Source organism: Pecten maximus, chromosome 6 (genome assembly GCF_902652985.1).
Source record: "Pecten maximus chromosome 6, xPecMax1.1, whole genome shotgun sequence".
Taxonomy (NCBI): domain Eukaryota; kingdom Metazoa; phylum Mollusca; class Bivalvia; order Pectinida; family Pectinidae; genus Pecten; species Pecten maximus.
Window position 1 is genome coordinate 52,342 of NC_047020.1, and position 21,778 is coordinate 74,119.

The following is a 21,778-nucleotide window of genomic DNA, read 5'->3' on the forward strand; positions in this document are numbered from 1 at the left end:
TCACCATAACATATTTGCTGTTTATCATGCCTGTCTCAAAGAAAGGACGGATTAATAAAATTGCTTAAGTACTCCTTTTGAACCAGTAAATACTGTTTAAACAAACTGTTACACAATAATAACAGTTTTGAATACCCTGGTGGCCATGGAAATGGAATCGAAACCTCTGATTGGTCAAAATGATATATGATTTTCTTAGGAATGCGTAACACAATGGCAGCAGTTCTGATTAGCGTGAGTTCCATGGTAATCGCTGGAAGCCTCTGATTGGTCAAAATTCGAAAGTCACCTTAAGTGGTGTACAGCTGGTAGAAATAACTTTTGTTTTGTGCGATGAAATAAACCAAGTGCGAAGATAAAAAAACAAATTTCGACAGAGCACTCACTGCTATCACATTTCTTTAACCTTTTATTTCTATTATTTATCTATTTATTTATTAACTGATACTAGATGTCCACCAACTAACATGTTTTCTAATTAATTACAATGTTATATAACATTAATTTTAACATTAATACAAACATAACGATATTGTTCGTTGTTTGTCTATTAAACTTGTGTGTGATCGTATATAATTGTGTGTCTTAATAAAGGGGCAGATTACCTCGAAAATTCGACAATTTACCTGTTTGTACTGTCGTTATTAATACATGATCAATAACTGATTTTTAGTAATACGCATCCAGCGAACATCTGTTTGTTATGATCCAGTACCTATATTGGACCATACCGTCTTTATACTTACTTGACCCGACATATATGTTATCATATAACCAATTTGAAGTCAAATGGGATATTTATTTCGAATTATAGCATACAATTTTCGCCACCGGCTAATTGATGTTTTGTTCAAGTCTATAGCCTAAAGACCATACGAGTACTCGTAGAGCAGTAACCCCGATGCTTACTTTGGACGAGGGAATCCCTACTTTTTTTTACAGATAGTTCTACATCATGGTATTTTCATTAGGAGTGTATATATGTTTTCACACCTCAAGATACTACTCCCTATTCTTGTTTATAGGTGGTACCCGGTCCTTATGTTTATTAAACATGGTAGTCTCTAGAACTCTAGAAAAAATCTTTTCTTTAGGAACTTTGTTCAGGAAAAGAACAACAGCTGATTGGCTGAATCGGTTGTTTGAATACTTGTAGCAGCAGAATCAGGTCAGGCGTACTCAGCCAGTACATCCAACCACAATAAAAGGTTAGACCGGACACAATATATACAGATATGTGTAGTGTGGAACCGTAACTCTCTTTCAAATCTATCCACCTTTTCCTCCACACTTTAAATCAATCTTAAATGTTTAAACGATATAAACAAATATCTTAGCATTACTTGTTGTTTATTCAATTTACGTTAAATAATAATAATCTGCTCAGTATTAAGGGGTTTTAATTAAATTGATTGCTACCCATTATCAGTATTTCTTTCACAGTTGTGGCCGAGTTTTGTGGGACGAAATTAATCAACTGCAGATCGGAGTTAAACAAAAACATTTGCTGTCATTCATCGTTTAAACTTTCGCTGTTATTTATTTAACCTGTTATAGGACTACATTTTTTTCTTTATATCCATCTGTACACCAACTAAGATAATTAATTACCGACCGAAAGGATCATTAAAACAAACACTACGATAGTGTGCGTTGTTTATCTATTAAACACCTGTTAATGCTCTGTTTTGATCGTTTGTAGTGTATTTGTGTCTCAATAAAGAGGCGGATTGTCCCTAAGATTCGACAATTAACAGGTACTGCCATCATTACTACATAAACATGACAAGTTATACCGCCGCGAATTTTACTTCACTTTTGTCGCTAAGTTCGACTGGTACTGCCATCATTACTACATAAACATGACAAGTTATACCGCCGCGAATTTTACTTCACTTTTGTCGCTAGGTTCGACTGAGTTAAACAAATCATGTCTCTTATTTATCATAGTTATAAATATTACCGTGAAATTTACTTTTGTTTCTAGATCCGACTGAGTTAAACATATAACGTGTCTAGTTTATCATAGTTATATATACTGCGGCCAACTTCACTTTTGTTTCTAAGTCCGACTGAGTTAAACAAATCACGTATGTCTCTAGTTTCATCATAGTCATATACATGTATATTGCCGTGAACTTCTGATGTTACTTATTAAGCCTAAGATTCAACAATTAACTGGTACTGTCATGATTACTACATAAACATGAACAATTTATACCGCCGCGAATTTTGCTTTAGTTTCTAGGTCCAACAAATCACGTCTGTAGTTTATCAAAGTCACACTGTCGTGCACTTAACTTTCGTCGTTAGGTCCACCTCTGTGTATGCACATGTGGATTTGTCCGAGTAAAAACGTGTCTTGTCATGAATTTTCCATGTATCAACGATTTTCAAATTTGTTTTTCTCTCATTGAGGAAAGTAAATGTTTTTAAAGGTAAACGTATGAAATTTAAGGTCATTTTGAAAGTGACTATCGGAGAATTAACTTCGTGACCCTTGTTCCGATATATCAGATAACCTATGTAAACTGACCAATTATCCCTTGTGTTTCTTCTTCCTGCTCATTGATTTAGTGACATACCCGTATTCTACTTAATACGCCTTCTCATTTCAATTTACGTTTAAGAGCAGTAGTTTTACTTGTTCTTAAATTTTGATATTGTCTTTTCTGAAAATGATGTCAAATATTACAAGACCACTCTTCCGATTGGGTACAATTCCAGAATTTATTAACATTTAAAACATTTAATATGAACAAACACAATATCTTTTAATTACATATTTCCATGAACAAGGAACTGATTTTATTTCAAATACAATGTTAAAAACTGAAGGAATAAAACATGCTGACACTTGTAGGATGGTTTTACAAAGTATCACGTTAATTCTTTTTTTATTGGGTAACATAACGCAGACCACTATCAGTTATACCTATCGGCGAGAAACAATATGTATACCCATGGTATACATCGGTGCTCCTTGTGAACATCCCACATGTCTGGCATTTTGGGCAAATTTAGAAAGTGGAATCATATGAATAAAAAACCTTATTTACATTTATTAAGGAATATACAGGAAATCTAATCCAACAAGCATTGGTCATATCCTGAAAACGCCTGGTTAAGTCATTGAATATATTACCCACGTATTCCTGTTAAAATCTTCAAACAGTCAGAATTACAGGCAAACATTTATAATTTCAAGTTAAAACATTCGGCTTCTATATAAACATTTTCCTACCAGCTAGTCTAGTTTGCTATTAGCCACAAACAACCTGGGTATGGCATTAATGGTTAATGATTCAGGTAAAATCAGACTTACAATTTAATCATCAAAGTAATGAAACTATTGTAACACAGAAACAAAAGTACCGCACGCTGAAGCTTCAAAAATATAGAAATAACCAGAACATTGTCAAATCAGAATAACAATAAGAAAGCACGATTACTTGCCATGATATAACCGATCACAAGCCATTGAACGGAGCTGAGGAGGTAAGATAACCCTGAAATACTAAAAAAAAGTGAGAAACATCACTTTTAATCATGTAAAAGGAATTCGACCCTAGGAAATCAAAACTACCTGTCATGAAAAGTAGGTAAAATATCAAAAAATTAATGGTTGAATCACGAATTAAATGAAAATTAGGCCAAATTTACAATATCCGTATGTAAAAGCAAAGGTCAATAGCTTTAAAGGAATGCTGAATCAAAATTCCTCTCTAGAAAGTGCGATTACATGGCATGATTGTAACGTCTATGAAATATATATATATATAAACCGGTAAAAACAAAAGAACATCACCGAGCAAAAATGATAGTATGAATGACGGAAACGTCATGTTACGATATACAGTTGAAAAGCGTTTCAAAATGATGAACAAAAAATCATAGTTCACTATGCCGATATTTTACCGGATATATCAGAAATCAAGGGGATGAGGCAGCAAAGCAAACATATTGACGCCTTGCAGGATATAACAAATTTTTTGTTGGTCAAGTAAAATGTGTCTGGCAATAGCTCGGTGATGAATAGACCACAAGCGCCCGTACCCCCATTAAAAGGTTGGAAAATGTACAGGTATATTCAGTACAAAATGCCTTTATATCAAATGAATCCATTACGTCATCTTTTAGTAATATAAAAAAAAAGTTGTAGGCTAGTATCTTTAAGAGAAAACCAACCCGAATGGAAATTCTACGTGGAAAATTTATATAGAAAAAGTATTACATGTTATTATGGTACTAATTTCCTTTAACTATACAACTTTTTCGCTTGAAAACATTGGAAAATAGGAATATTAACAAAACGTTTTATTCAATGTTGGAAACAAAATATCAAATAAACTGCAACAACGGTAGAAAGAAAGTTATAGGTTATTGAATGCTTAGACACCTCCTTTTCTGCCTACAATAACAAAATATAAACTATCATATCTATAGGATTAGGCAACCCCTGGTAAGTCCTGTTGCTTCGTTGGGACAAACAACCATGTTTAACCTGATTGATTTTATTCACCAGATATATCGATTTATATAAAAAAAAAACTGTTCTACGTACTGTAGTAGTGAGCAACAATGTGTGTTCTGCACTATGAAGAATACCGCACCCTAGCTTACTTTACCAACGTTTGAACAAAACTAAGAAAAGTTAAGCACCTTTCAATAACAAATGGGCAGTTAAATACAGTGTACAGTAGATCTAAAACCAAACTGCCTCCTACAATGTTCCGTCGCTAAGGCCCTGATGTTTTGATACCTAGGATGCGACTGAAAAGACTACCGCTGAGACCGAGTCAAGTTAGTATAATGTATGCGTATGCTTATATATCCTGTCTATATTTCTTTTTTCTGTTTAAATAAATGCAATAAAAATATGTTAAATATGACAAACTATGTAGAGAGCAAATGTACTATCGAAATCCTTTAAGAATTCAAAGCGTTTGTTTGTGATACAGTTCACTCTACCAATAGCATGAATATGTACAAAGCAATAAAACATATACGTTGATTAATGACACCAAAAATCTAACCAAAATTTCACGTTTTAAGCAAATTGATCAAATTATATTCTACAAACATACTTTGTATCACTCCATTGACTCAACATTAAACATTAAGGATGTGAGTTACTTTGTATCACTCCATTAACTCACCATTAAATCATTAAGGAATGTGACGTTACTTTGTATCACTCCATTAACTCACCATCAAACATTAAGGATGCAAGTTACTTTGTATCACTCCATTAACTCACCATCAAACATTAAGGATGCAAGTTACTTTGTATCGCTCCATTAACTCACCATTTAACATTAAGGATGTGACTTACTTTGTATCACTCCATTAACTCACCATTAAACATTAAGGATGTGAGTTACTTTGTATCACTCCATTAACTCACCATTAAACATTAAGGATGTGAGTTACTTTGTATCACTCCATTAACTCACCATTACACATGAAGAATGTGACTTACTTTGTATCACTCCATTAACTCACCATTAAACATTAAGGATGCGAGCTAATTTGTATCAGTCTAGTAACTCACCATTAAACATTAAGGATGCAGGTTACTTGCTATCACTTCATAAACTCACCATTAAACATTAAGGATGTGACTTACTTTGTATCACTCCATTAACTCACCATTAAACATTAAGGATGTGACTTATTTTGTTTCACTCCATTAACTCACCATTAAACATTAAGGATGCAAGTTACTTCGTATCATTCCATTAACTCACCATTAAACATTATGGATGCAAGTTACTTTGTATCACTGCATTAACTCACCATTAAACATTAAGGCTGTGACTTACTTTGTTTCACTCTAGTAACTCACCGTTAAGTATTAAGGATGCAAGTTACTTTGTATCACTCCATTAACTCATCATTAAACATTAAGGATGCGAGTTAATTTGTATCAGTCTAGTAACTCACCATTAAACATTAAGGATGCAGGTTACTTGCTATCACTTCATAAACTCACCATTAAACATTAAGGATGTGACTTACTTTGTATCACCCCATTAACTCACCATAAAACATTAATTACTTTGTAACACATTAGATTAAACACATGACAAATAAAGTTTTGGATGAACGTTACTGTTTTTAAACATAAAAGTTCCAAATATAATTTTGTATTAATATTTTGCCGCTATCTTTTTTAAGTTGCCAATCGTTGTTATTTTTATTCAATACATCCAAAATAAGTCTTTACACTTTTGCTGAAATAAAACATAGGTACTATGTGTTACTTTAGTGTACTATTGGCCAGAACAACGAATCGGTTTTTGTCAAAGTGTTAAAACTATGTACACATAATTAGACTTTATTCTTACTTAGTTTTGTGTTCAAATAGTAGTTTTCATAGCAGCTGCTAACCTGTCTCCCTGTCACACTGAGTTTTGTTGGATTGCCTCCCTTTATATTAGGATGAGACCAGTACAGTTTGAAACCTTGATCGTTAATGCCTCGTAGTGATGTCAGCTTCGATCGCAGGCTTTCGCTGGGATTAGGGCTACCATGAAATTCAAAGTCGAGTTGTCTGACGTTCTTAAGCACCCCAGTGGCCAGCATATCGGGAATAGCTTCCCACTCTGATGCTTCTATGTCCATTTTAATGATATCAATGATTCTCTAAAATGAGAGAAAAACGTGATATGATAACGTGTTTTCAATTTCAAAAATATTTTATTGTAAATACATTTTAACAAAGTACATTAATTACAGTCATTAAATGAGTATTTACAAAAGAATCAGACAACAGGCTATGCCTATATCAGTCTTCTTCTATTCCGGTAGATATGTACATTTCTAACTATAACCTAATTCAGCTTTCACACACACACGCACACCCACTTACACACTTTTATATGTAATTCCCATTGAGAATATTGTTAATATACAGTTAACATATTTTTCATTATTAATATACAAATATCATATTATATCATATATGTGTATTTTTCACGAGTAAGTACAGAAACGCTTTGATAATCTTATATAAGAATCAACATTTATAAGGATGGTATTATTTAAATGGTCAGAATCATTATTGATACCATATAATAGGCAGTGCAAATCTAAGTAGCCTAATAAGTCATGAATACTAAAAATGTAATGTCTAATATTATCATACAAAGGACATTGAAAGAAAAAATGAGTAAGATCTTCCCTAGGTGCACCACAATTACAAGAAGTATCATTAATTAGGTGATCTTGAAATTTATCAAAATTAAGATCACTTTTAGAATTTCTTAATTGACATAAAATGATATTAAGTTTTCTCGGAACACAATTGATAAACGTATTAGAGACAGGTGTATTAGGTATTTTTATAAGCTTCTTTTTAAATGTTGAAATTGACATAGAGTCTCGTAAAGAGGGATCAAGTTCATTCCATTTAACCATTGTAGAAGGAAAGAAGCTATTCATATAATTAGTAGTTCTTGACTGCGGTATATTAAAAACTCTATTATTTCTGAAGTTATAACTATTATTTACATTTATAAAAGGTTGGATAATGTTAGTAAGATAATTTGGTGCGTAATTATTAAGAATTTTGTACATGAAAATTAATTTATGATTTTGTCTTCGTATAAATAGTGGTTCAAGTTGGGTTTCAGTATAGAGTATATGGGACGTGCCACGTCTGAGACCAGTACTTATCCGCATAGCTTCTAATTGAACTGTTTCTAGCAGATCCGATTCAAATTTAGTGCAGTTACCCCTATACTACATCGGAATATTCCAAAATAGGTCGAATATAGGAGACATATAAAGTTTTTAAGGTGGTCCTATCGACAATAGTTTTAAAATTCGAAGGATACTCAATGATAACGTGTTATTAATCTATGGCTCCTGTTACTCTCCGGCTGTTATATTTGTGTCCGTCATCAATCAAGCACACACAGAACAGATTGAGCAGATTTATTGCATGTTAGATACAATTGAAAATGATTATAACAATCGAAAATATTTAAATTCTTACAACAACGCCAATGGAAACCTTAGGACAGTTTAGCTAGTCGTGATGGAAAGGAACATATTGCAATAAATTCATATCCGTTACATCAGTGCGCATTCTAGTATCGACATATTATATTCTAATTATCAAATGATATTCAAAATAACATATCGGATACTTCAGTAGAATAACCACGGTTTATCCCGATATAATATCGACTTCAGTAGAATAACCACGGTTTATTCCGATATAATATCGAACTTCAGTAGAATAACCACGGTTTATTCCGATATAATATCGACTTCAGTAGAATAACCACGGTTTATCCCGATATAATATCGACTTCAGTAGAATAACCACGGTTTATTCCGATAAAATATCGACTTCAGTAGAATAACCACGGTTTATTCCGATATAATATCGACTTCAGTAGAATAACCACGGTTTATTCCGATATAATATCGACATCAATAGAATAACCACGGTTTATTCCGATATAATATCGGATACTTCAGTAGAATAACCACGGTTTATTCCGATATAATATCGACTTCAGTAGAATAACCACGGTTTATTCCGATATAATATCGGATACTTCAGTAGAATAACCACGGTTTATCCCGATATAATATCGACTTCAGTAGAATAACCACGGTTTATTCCGATAAAATATCGACTTCAGTAGAATAACCACGGTTTATTCCGATATAATATCGACTACAGTAGAATAACCACGGTTTATTCCGATATAATATCGGATACTTCAGTAGAATAACCACGGTTTATTCCGATATAATATCGGATACTTCAGTAGAATAACCACGGTTATTCCGATATAATATCGGATACTTCAGTAGAATAACCACGGTTTATTCCGATATAATATCGACTTCAGTAGAATAACCACGGTTTATTCCGATATAATATCGACTTCAGTAGAATAACCACGGTTTATTCCGATATAATATCAACTTCAGTAGAATAACCACGGTTTATTCCGATATAATATCGGATACTTCAGTAGAATAACCACGGTTATTCCGATATAATATCGGATACTTCAGTAGAATAACCACGGTTTATTCCGATATAATATCGGATACTTCAGTAGAATAACCACGGTTTATTCCGATATAATATCAACTTCAGTAGAATAACCACGGTTTATTCCGATATAATATCAACTTCAGTAGAATAACCACGGTTTATTCCGATATAATATCGGATACTTCAGTAGAATAACCACGGTTTATTCCGATATAATATCGGATACTTCAGTAGAATAACCACGGTTTATCCCGATATAATATCAACTTCAGTAGAATAACCACGGTTTATTCCGATATAATATCAACTTCAGTAGAATAACCACGGTTTATTCCGATATAATATCAACTTCAGTAGAATAACCACGGTTTATTCCGATATAATATCGACTACAGTAGAATAACCACGGTTTATCCCGATATAATATCGACTTCAGTAGAATAACCACGGTTTATTCCGATATAATATCAACTTCAGTAGAATAACCACGGTTTATTCCGATATAATATCGACATCAATAGAATAACCACGGTTTATTCCGATATAATATCGACATCAGTAGAATAACCACGGTTTATTCCGATATAATATCGGATACTTCAGTAGAATAACCACGGTTTATTCCGATATAATATCGACATCAATAGAATAACCACGGTTTATTCCGATATAATATCAACTTCAGTAGAATAACCACGGTTTATTCCGATATAATATCAACTTCAGTAGAATAACCACGGTTTATTCCGATATAATATCGACATCAATAGAATAACCACGGTTTATTCCGATATAATATCGGATACTTCAGTAGAATAACCACAGTTTATTACGATATAATATAAGATACTTCAGTAGAATAACCACGGTTTATTCCGATATAATATCGACTTCAGTAGAATAACCACGGTTTATTCCGATATAATATCGGATACTTCAGTAGAATAACCACGGTTTATTCCGATATAATATCGGTTTCAGTAGAATAACCACGGTTTATTCCGATATAATATCGACTTCAGTAGAATAACCACGGTTTATTCCGATATAATATCGGATACTTCAGTAGAATAACCACGGTTTATTCCGATATAAAATCGGATACTTCAGTAGAATAACCACGCCTTATTCCGATATAATATCGACTTCAGTAGAATAACCACGGTTTATTCCGATATAATATCAACTTCAGTAGAATAACCACGGTTTATTCCGATATAATATCGGATACTTCAGTAGAATAACCACGGTTTATTCCGATATAATATCGGATACTTCAGTAGAATAACCACGGTTTATTCCGATATAATATCGACTTCAGTAGAATAACCACGGTTTATTCCGATATAATATCAACTTCAGTAGAATAACCACGGTTTATTCCGATATAATATCGGATACTTCAGTAGAATAACCACGGTTTATTCCGATATAATATCGGACTTCAGTAGAATAACCACGGTTTATTCCGATATAATATCAACTTCAGTAAAATAACCACGGTTTATTCCGATATAATATCAACTTCAGTAGAATAACCACGGTTTATTCCGATATAATATCTGATACTTCAGTAGAATAACCACGGTTTATTCCGATATAATATCGGATACTTCAGTAGAATAACCACGGTTTATTCCGATATAATATCGGATACTTCAGTAGAATAACCACGGTTTATTCCGATATAATATCGGATACTTCAGTAGAATAACCACGGTTTATTCCGATATAATATCGGATACTTCAGTAGAATAACCACGGTTTATTCCGATATAATATCAATTTCAGTAGAATAACCACGGTTTATTCCGATATAATATCGACTACAGTAGAATAACCACGGTTTATTCCGATATAATATCGACTTCAGTAGAATAACCACGGTTTATTCCGATATAATATCGACTTCAGTAGAATAACCACGGTTTATTCCGATATAATATCGGATACTACAGTAGAATAACCACGGTTTATTCCGATATAATATCGACTACAGTAGAATAACCACGGTTTATTCCGATATAATATCGACTACAGTAGAATAACCACGGGTTATCCCGATATAATATCAATTTCAGTAGAATAACACGGTTTATTCCGATATAATATCAGATACTACAGTAGAATAACCACGGTTTATTCCGATATAATATCGGTTTCAGTAGAATAACCACGGTTTATTACGATATAATATCAATTTCAGTAGAATACCACGGTTTATTCCGATATAATATCGAATACTACAGTAGAATAACCACGGTTTATTCCGATAAAATATCTGATACTTCAGTAGAATAACCACGGTTTATTCCGATATAATATCGACTACAGTAGAATAACCACGGTTTATTACGATATAATATCGACTACAGTAGAATAACCACGGTTTATTCCGATATAATATCGGATACTTCAGTAGAATAACCACGGTTTATTCCGATATAATATCGACTTCGGTAGAATAACCACGGTTAATCCCGATATAATATCGGATACTTCAGTAGAATAACCACGGTTTATTCCGATATTATATCGACTTAAGCACGATGGCATGTAGCATTAGCTATACTTACCTCAGTGTGTCCGAGCATCTCTATGATTCCCTTCAGATTCATCATGTTCCATTTCCCTTTCTTTCCCTTTGGTCTGCCCCACAACCCCAAATTGTGGAATGTGATTTTTTCTGATCGTTTATGATCTGGCTTTCCAATACTTGAAACAATGAAGTATGAAAACACAATTGCAATATAATATGTAATATGGTCGCTGTGCACGTAATATTCTCTTCCGTGAAGTATCGACATTTCATATCTTTTAAATTTAGATATTTCGATAAAAGAAAATGTAATTTGCCTGTACATGTAGCCTTCGTTTTTAAAGGTGAAAAAACATTTTTTGCTATAGACAAAATGCAAAGTATACATTCATTATCACATTTCTATTTAAACCACCACAGTCTACTAATGACATATCGTGATAACCTATACACAAGTCAATAAGTGTGGCCATAGATATAAGTATTTCTATGACACTCGACCTCGACAACTGTAACATATCGTGATAACCAGACACAAGTCAATAAGTGTGGCCATAGATTTAAATATGTCTATGACACTCTACATCTACCACTGTAACTTATCGTGATATCCTATAAACAGGTTCATACGTGTAGCCATATATATAAGTATTTCTATGACACTCGATATCTACAACTGTAACATATCGTGATATCCCATAAACAGGTTAATACGTGTAGCCATATACAATATATATATCACACTCTACATTTACCACTGTAACATATCAAGATAACCTGTAAACAAGTCAATACGTGTGGCCATATACAATATATATATCACACTCGACATCGACTACTGTAACATATCGTGATTGCGTCATACTTCCCACTTTCCATTTTGGGCAATATATCACTTAATACCACACTTCACGGCAAAAAAATAAAAATGAAAAACAAATAGTTTGTAAAGTAGTGGGAATTATAAAATCTATGGTTGACTTATTTAAAATAATAAGAAAAAATACCAAAAAACAAACAACCAAAAACAAATTTGAAATAATAATCAATGATTACCAGGTTAATGAGGTAATGATGTAGTCAATACAGAAAAACAGATGAAGGGATTAACTTTATTGACAAATCTAACATTAAAAAAAATAACAAAAACAATCAAATGATTTTTTATTTTTATTTTAAAAGCATTTCCTGGAAATGTTTAAAACTTTCAGAAGCCATTCCTTTATATAGAGGTTACACAACGAGTGGTTGTTGGATATGGAATTTATTTCACACGAGTAAGTTATTTTTTAAGAGTTACAAAAGACACGAGCTTTAGCGAGTGTTTTTTGCAACTTTTAAAAAATAACTTACGAGTGTGAAATAAATTCCATATCCAACAATTTCGAGTCGTGTGACCTGTTTCTACCACAATAATATCGGCTTGAATCAAAGAGAAACTTGGTAGAACTTTGTTTCTACCACAATACCCTGTGTTATTCAACTCTCAGACCATCAGTTAATCATTACAGCTGTTGATTAACAATCTGTTTATACCACACGTGGTGTAAACTCTGTACGCATTTTGATTGGCTAACACGGTGAACTTTGACCCAAGCTGCAATTGTTATTGACGTCATCAATATTCTAATGACGTCACATCACCGGGTCCCGGACGTCACCGGTACACTTTATTTGCATACGCGAAATTATACTTGGCCACGTTTCCCTTTGATTCAAACCGATATTATTGTGGTAGAAACAGGTCACACGACTCGAAATTGTTGGATATGGAATTTATTTCACACGAGTAAGTTATTTTTTAAAAGTTGCAAAAACACTCGCTAAAGCTCGTGTCTTTTGTAACTTTAAAAAAATAACTTACTCGTGTGAAATAAATTCCATATTTAGCGAGTGTTTTTTGCAACTTTTAAAAAATAACTTACTCGTGTGAAATAAATTCCATATCCAACAACCACTCGTTGTGTAACCTCTATTTACACATTCATGACCTGTATAAAGGTAAATATCCATTACAACAGTCGCCGACTACTAATGGCACATCATAATGGCCTGTTTACAGGTTAATACGTGTATCGCGCCAGCCTCTACATGGTAGATAAGTACAACGTAATCTCACAACGTTACACGATTTACAGTCAAAACAAAACGTGTAAATAGAGTTTACCTTGGGTCAAAAGAATGAACATCACACCCATAAACCGTCGACACTTGATCATCAAATGACCAGTCTCCGGCCACTCCGAACGAGTACACGAGACACGGTGATGTGGGTCTGTACTCAGTGTCGTTACACACATCCCATCCTCCGTCATCCACTTTCCCTAAACGGACCACCTGCTTACAGTGCACTTGAGATGACACCAATAAACTGTCCAAGTAAAGATAAGATAATGTGTTCAGAAGTCAAATCATAAAGATTCATAACTAAGAAGAAACGCAAGAATGCGAGAAGTAGCTTCGTTTATACCTTTGATCAATTAATTTTCAAATTTGTATATTTTAGAGATGTAGAAATTCCCCAGTGGTAATAAAATAAAATGTAGCATTATGTTATATGTTAGTAATATATATATATATATAGCATGCGGAAAAGTAAGTCATTCAAAGAATCTGGACTGCTTATGTTTTGTTTCTTTAAGCAGGCACCAAGACAGGTAAGCATCAACAGAAAAAACGACACTTGTTTTTTATCATAAAAAACTATCTTATTGAGATGTAACCAATTCTTCATAGGAAATACGGTGTTAAAGCTATCCGCTGAGTCCACCCACCTGTTATACAACGTAGCCAATCGGTTGAGCGGTTGATTTTTTATACTGTCTTGTGTGTACACTTCTAAAGGACCCTTCACTGATACCTGTCGCATCTGAAATCAAAAATCATTGAACACCGATACCATTTAGCGGTGGTATTGGACTTGGACTATGCTTAGTAAGCTAAACATTAGTATACATTAATGTATTATGATTTTTGATAGGGGCCAAATCGCTTGTATGTAACTTCGAAGAAAGTACTTAGTAACTCCACAGCGTCTATATGAATACATTATGTACTCGAAGCACCGAAGCATATATACCTACATATCCCCTAGAAAACATCGCGACAAGCGGAGTACTATCGAACTGTTACGGGAAGAAATTAAACATGTGAATTAAACATGTAAATTAAACGTGTAAATTAAACATTAAATATCAGATGCAATTGGAGGATGGTCATAGACTAAGGTATTTAAAGATGTAGTTTTACTTCATTTTACTTAGCGAAGTCATACCGTGAATGTGGTCAGGAAACAAATCAGGTAGTGAAATGTAGCAAAATTATTAACCTGACTAATTACAAATGGAACAAATGTTAATTACCATGTACAGTGTATAGCAGCCAGTTCTTCTCGAGTTCCCCTTAAAAACACATTGAATATTTCTTGCAAAGTGGAATGTCCTAAAACCCTCAGAATACAGTTTTCGCAGGACCTGTAGGTGTTCCAAGTAAACGGACTGTTTACTATCAGCGTCGATTCCGTGGAAGCTAACCAGCAGCTGTCTAACGTTCTCCAGTAGGCTATTTGTTAACATCCAGGACAACAATGCCGTCTCGTCTCCCCCAGTGTCGATCGCCATGTAATCCACTTTGACCTGTAGATTGAATCAATAACATATTCGAGTCAACGACTTAGGTGATACATTGATACACGGCGTTGTTAATTCTCCACCAATCACCTGTTGTCATTACGTCATTGTCTAATGAGAATACTGAAGTATTCATAAAACTAATTTGGTAACTTTAATTCTACCATGTTTGTTATGCAACGCCAGTTTTGATTGGTTTAAAACCATGTATTATTTTCCAATAATACACGCTCGTGAGTCACGTCTGTTACAATTTTATATATCTAATATTCACTCGTTTTATAAAATATTACAATAGCCGAGTGGGTTAATGGGTTAGTCTTTCAATAAAATTTTTATCACGGCGCGAGTTCGAATCCTACGGAGGCCCCCCTTTTTTCTTTTTCTTTTTTTTATCCTTTTTTTTTTTAATTTTCAAAATCAATGCCATATGATAGATGCTCTTGATCGTAGTAATGTATTGCCTGTATATTTCATCAACAAATAATGCAATACTCTAGAAATAAATTACAAGGTTTTCTCGGGGTTTCCTTGCTGTTATTCTATTAGAAAGGGGTCGATCTAAGAACTAAACAGTACATGGTAGAATAGAAATAATCAACTTTGACTCGTGTATTTTTGCGGCCTTCGTTATTAATTTAATTGCAAAATATCCTCGTCCTCGTTGTATATCCTGCAACAATACACGAATCATCGTTAATTATTTCTTAAATAAATACTGCTCTATCATATAACTAAATCCTGCCGTCAGTTCCTCTTCTATTCATAAAATATTACCTAGATTACTAACAAAGTCTAAGTTTCATTTGTACGAAATCGGACACAGTGTTTAAACATTATGAGGGTCATAAAGGCGATCCATTTGGTTTTACACTTGCGTTGCATTGTCGATGAAGCTTATCAAGCCCAATGTTAATAATTTTCGATAATAACGCACGGTGATCAGGCTTGCTCATTGATATCGGGCGGTTATTACGTATTTGTCAAAGTATAACTGTTTGGTGGTAAATAATGATTTTATGCAATACGATGCAAGAAATTTATATTTATGATAAATGAAAATCATAAAAAAAATATATATTCTAAATATTTTGATCAATGTAGTAAATATGATGATTGCATTGTTTCTTTGGGAACTCATATTTTAACAGCACCATCTATATACCAATATACTGATGATGCCTTACTCGGTCAATATACTGATGATGCCTTACTCGGCCAATATACTGATAAATGCCTTACTCGGCCAATATACTGATGGTGCCTTACTCGGCCAATATACTGATGATGCCTTACTCGGCCAATATACTGATGGTGCCTTACTCGGCCAATATACTGATGATGCCTTACTCGGTCAATATGCTGATGATGCCTTACTCGGACAATATACTGATGGTGCCTTACTAGGCCAATATACTGATGATGCCTTACTCGGCCAATATGCTGATGATGCCTTACTCGGCAAATATACTGATGGTGCCTTACTCGGTCAATATACTGATGATTCCTTACTCGGCCAATATACTGATGATTCCTTACTCGGCCAATATACTGATGATGCCTTACTCGGTCAATATACTGATGGTGCCTTACTCGGCAAATATACGGATGGTGCCTTACTCGGCCAATATACTGATGGTGCCGTACTAGGCCAATATACTGATGATGCCTTACTCGGTCAATATACGGATAGTGCCTTACTCGGCCAATATACTGATGGTGCCTTACTCGGTCAATATACTGACGATGCCTTACTCGGCCAATATACGGATGGTGCCTTACTCGGCCAATATACTGATGATGCCTTACTCGGCCAATATACTGATGGGCCTTACTCGGCAAATATACGGATGGTGCCTTATTCGGCCAATATACTGATGATGCCTTACTCGGCCAATATACTGATGGTGCCTTACTCGGCCAATAAACGGATGGTGCCTTACTCGGTCAATATACTGATGATGCCTTACTCGGCCAATATACTGATGATGCCTTACTCGGCCAATATACTGATGGTGCCTTACTCGGCCAATATACTGATGATGCCTTACTCGGCCAATATACTGATGATGCCTTACTCGGCCAATATGCTGTTATGCCTTACTCGGCCAATATACTGATGGTGCCTTACTCGGCCAATATACTGATGATGCCTTACTCGGCCAATATGCTGATGATGCCTTACTCGGCCAATATACTGATGGTGCCTTACTCGGTCAATATACTGATGATGCCTTACTCGGCCAATATACTGATGATGCCTTACTCGGCCAATATACTGATGGTGCCTTACTCGGCCAATATACTGATGATGCCTTACTCGGTCAATATGCTGATGATGCCTTACTCGGTCAATATACTGATGGTGCCTTACTAGGCCAATATACTGATGATGCCTTACTCGGCCAATATGCTGATGATGCCTTACTCGGCAAATATACTGATGATGCCTTACTCGGTCAATATACTGATGATTCCTTACTCGGCCAATATACTGATGATGCCTTACTCGGCCAATATGCTGATGATGCCTTACTCGGCCAATTCACGGATGGTGCCTTACTCGGCTATATACTGATGATGCCTTACTCGGCCAATATACTGATGATGCCTTACTCGGTCAATATACTGATGATGCCTTACTCGGCCAATATGCTGATGATGCCTTACTCGGCCAATTCACGGATGGTGCCTTACTCGGCTATATACTGATGATGCCTTACTCGGTCAATATACTGATGATGCCTTATTCGGCCAATATACTGATGATGCCTTACTCGGCCAATATACTGACGATGCCTTACTCGGCCAGTATACTGATGGTGCCTTACTCGGCCAATATACTGATGATGCCTTACTCGGCCAATATACTGATGATGGCTTACTCGGTCAATATACTGATGATGCCTTACTCGGCCAATATACTGATGATGCCTTACTCGGCCAATATACTGATGGTGCCTTACTCGGCCAGTATACTGATGATGCCTTACTCGGTCAATATACTGACGATGCCTTACTCGGCCAATATACTGATGGTGCCTTACTCGGTCAATATACTGATGGTGCCTTACTCGGCCAATATGCTGATGATGCCTTACTCGGCCAATATACTGATGATGCCTTACTCGGCCAATATACTGATGGTGCCTTACTCAGCCAATATGCTGATGATGCCTTACTCGGCCAATATACTGATGATGCCTTACTCGGCCAATAACTGATGATGCCTTACTCGGCCAATATACTGATGATGCCTTACTCGGTCAATATACTGATGATGCCTTACTCGGTCAATATACGGATGATGCCTTACTCGGTCAATATACTGATGATGCCTTACTCGGTCAATATACTGATGATGCCTTACTCGGTCAATATACTGATGATGCCTTACTCGGCCAATATACTGATGGTGCCTTACTCGGCCAATATACTGATGGTGCCTTACTCGGCCAATATACTGATGGTGCCGTACTCGGCCAATATACTGATGGTGCCTTACTCGGCCAATATACTGATGGTGCCTTACTCGGCCAATATACTGATGATGCCTTACTCGGCCAATATACTGATGATACCTTACTCGGCCAATATACGGATGGTGCCTTACTCGGCCAATATACGGATGGTGCCTTACTCGGCCAATATACGGATGATGCCTTACTCGGCCAGTATACTGATGATGCCTTACTCGGCCAATATACTGATGATGCCTTACTCGGCCAATATACTGATGGTGCCTTACTCGGCCAATATACTGATGGTGCCTTACTCAGCCAATATACTGATGGTGCCTTACTCGGCCAATATACTGATGATGCCTTACTCGGCCAATATACTGATGATGCCTTACTCGGTCAATATACTGATGATGCCTTACTCGGCCAATATACTGATGGTGCCTTACTCGGCCAATATACTGATGATGCCTTACTCGGCCAATATACTGATGGTGCCTAACTCGGCCGATATGCTCATTACTTATCTTAAATATACACAAGTGCCAACTTATCTGGATAGGTAACAAAAAATACTCCGATGAGGATTTGTGCCCAGAGCATCATTCAATTGGTCCTCAAATAATTTTAAAACTTAGGTGTTCAATTTTTACTTATATTGCCAGATATTATTGAATTAGATTGTAAAGAAAGGCTGTCTAAAATTAAAAACTCTTAGAATTTGGTCAAAAATAAATCTTACGCTACTCGGAAAAAATACGGTCAGTATAAAATAATGTCTACAGGTTCACATAAACCGGACAAAATTAAGCGAAATACTTTGATTCTGAATTATGAAGAGGATGGGTTAAAGAAGATATATATTAAAAGTTATATGAAATATCTGAAAATTAAATAGATTAAAAGACTATATCATGAAGCCTGTGGCTGTCAACATTTAGAACAGAGAAACTTTAGTAAAGTTAAAGGGAAAGAATGTGTAGCCTGGAGAAATCAAAACTAAAAGAAATGCATACGTCTCTTACGTGAGATTTGTAATTGAATGATTTATCAATATTTATTCACCTCATATATAAAATTGATCATAAAGTATTAGCGACAGTACAGTATAGACAAGTAAATTGTCGAATTATCTAGGAAATCTACCCCTTTATCAAGACACAAGTAATTACAAACGATCACATGCAGCCATAGAAAATGGAACATTTACACAATTTAAGTAGATTCTCAATGAACAGTTTCATTATGAATGTGATAATGATCTCTTCGGGTTACAGAGAAATAATCTTACTGACAATGATTTTAGAAAAATAAGTTTACTGACAATGATATTAAGATAAACAGCTTTATTAACGATAAAAACGTTTTTGTCAGTGATGTTCAGAAAAATAAATCTTAATCAACGTTACTTCGAGATATATGTTAATTTCATTCATTTAAATCTTTTCTTCTAGAGTTTTACATCTAACTTGGTAAACATATTAAGCAAATCATCAATATGTGCTATGATCAAGTGTCTAGTACGTAAAGAATATTTTGATGTATACAGTTATAGTGATATTTTGTTTTACTACCTACCTTTGATTTCAGCATTGACACTGGATAATTATTTTCTATGGAGGAGGCGTTTTGAGCGGCTGTAATTGTACTGTAAATAAATCAAAACTCTCCATTATTCATCGTCATATAAATTGTTTAATAGAGTTAGAGAAACAATGAAATGGTGATGAACAAAACAATAACATTGACAAGAATAACATATACGTGTTCCTGAACAAAGACATGATGAGTGCTGCTACTTCACCTTTGACTGTTTCTATACAGTTTCTAATGACAGAAATAACATATCGTTTTGGTATTACGAAAGCGAACGCACAAGACGTGCGTATATTAATATTGATACACACATATGACCATTGCTTACAAACACCCTACATATTGATGTGTTTAAGTAATTGTTATTACCTTTTCAGTATCACGTTTCTCTCACATTGGTAGTCCTGTCTGAGCTCTTCGAAAAAGGCGTTGTTGATGTCCTTGTCACTGGATTTGTGAACGGTGACGAAAACATTTACATTTCGAAGATGAATTACTATTTCTCTTTTCTATAGAGCGCATGTTTTCACAGAGTGATTGTGGTAAGAAAATATTTAATACTGACAGTATTGCCTGTGTTTGTGTTCTCAGAGACACTATTATATAATGACAGTGATGTCAATGTTTGTGTTCACAGAGACAATATTCTATAATGACAGTGATGTCAGTGTTTGTGTTCACAGAGACACTATTCTATAATGACAGTGATGTCAATGTTTGTGTTCACAGAGACAATATTCTATAATGACAGTGATGTCAATGTTTGTGTTCACAGAGACACTATTCTATAATGACAGTGATGTCAGTGTTTGTGTTCACAGAGACACTATTCTATAATGATAGTGATGTCAGTGTTTGTGTTCTCAGAGACACTATTCTATAATGATAGTGATGTCAATGTTTGTGTTCACAGAGACACTATTCTGTAATGACACTGATGTCAATATTTGTGTTCACAGAGACACTATTCTATAATGATAGTGATGTCAATGTTTGTGTTCACAGAGACACTATTCTATAATGACAGTGATGTCAATGTTTGTGTTCACAGAGAAACTATTCTATAATGACAGTGATGTTAATATTTGTGTTCACAGAGACACTATTCTATAATGATAGTGATGTCAATGTTTATGTTCTCAGAGACACTATTATATAATGATAGTGATGTCAATGTTTGTGTTCACAGAGACACTATACTATTATGACAGTGATGTCAATGTTTGTGTTCATAGAGACACTATTCTATAATGACAGTGATGTCAATGTTTGTGTTCACAGAGACACTATTCTATAATGACAGTGATGTCAATGTTTGTGTTCATAGAGACAATATTCTGTAATGACAGTGATGTCAGTGTTTGTGTTCACAGAGACACTATTCTATAATGACACTGATGTCAGTGTTTGTGTTCACAGAGACACTATTCTATAATGATAGTGATGTCAGTGTTTGTGTTCACAGAGACACTATTCTATAATGATAGTGATGTCAATGTTTGTGTTCACAGAGACACTATTCTATAAT

The 21,778-nt window shown here is 34.8% G+C and overlaps 1 protein-coding gene across 1 annotated transcript in view; it reads right to left on the reverse strand.

Annotated features, from left to right (window-relative positions):
• Positions 1 to 2,717: 2,717 nt before the first annotated feature.
• Positions 2,718 to 21,778, reverse strand: part of LOC117329930 — an 85,097-nt gene continuing 66,036 nt past the window's right edge. Inside the window, exons 5-11 of the mRNA XM_033888161.1 lie at positions 20,620 to 20,697; positions 20,233 to 20,302; positions 14,927 to 15,199; positions 14,339 to 14,433; positions 13,732 to 13,935; positions 11,602 to 11,740; positions 2,718 to 6,648 (exon numbers count right to left, since the gene is read on the reverse strand). Coding sequence (XP_033744052.1) covers positions 6,334 to 6,648; positions 11,602 to 11,740; positions 13,732 to 13,935; positions 14,339 to 14,433; positions 14,927 to 15,199; positions 20,233 to 20,302; positions 20,620 to 20,697 — 1,174 coding nt within the window. The 3' untranslated portion in view covers positions 2,718 to 6,333. The remainder of the gene's footprint in view (positions 6,649 to 11,601; positions 11,741 to 13,731; positions 13,936 to 14,338; positions 14,434 to 14,926; positions 15,200 to 20,232; positions 20,303 to 20,619; positions 20,698 to 21,778) is intronic.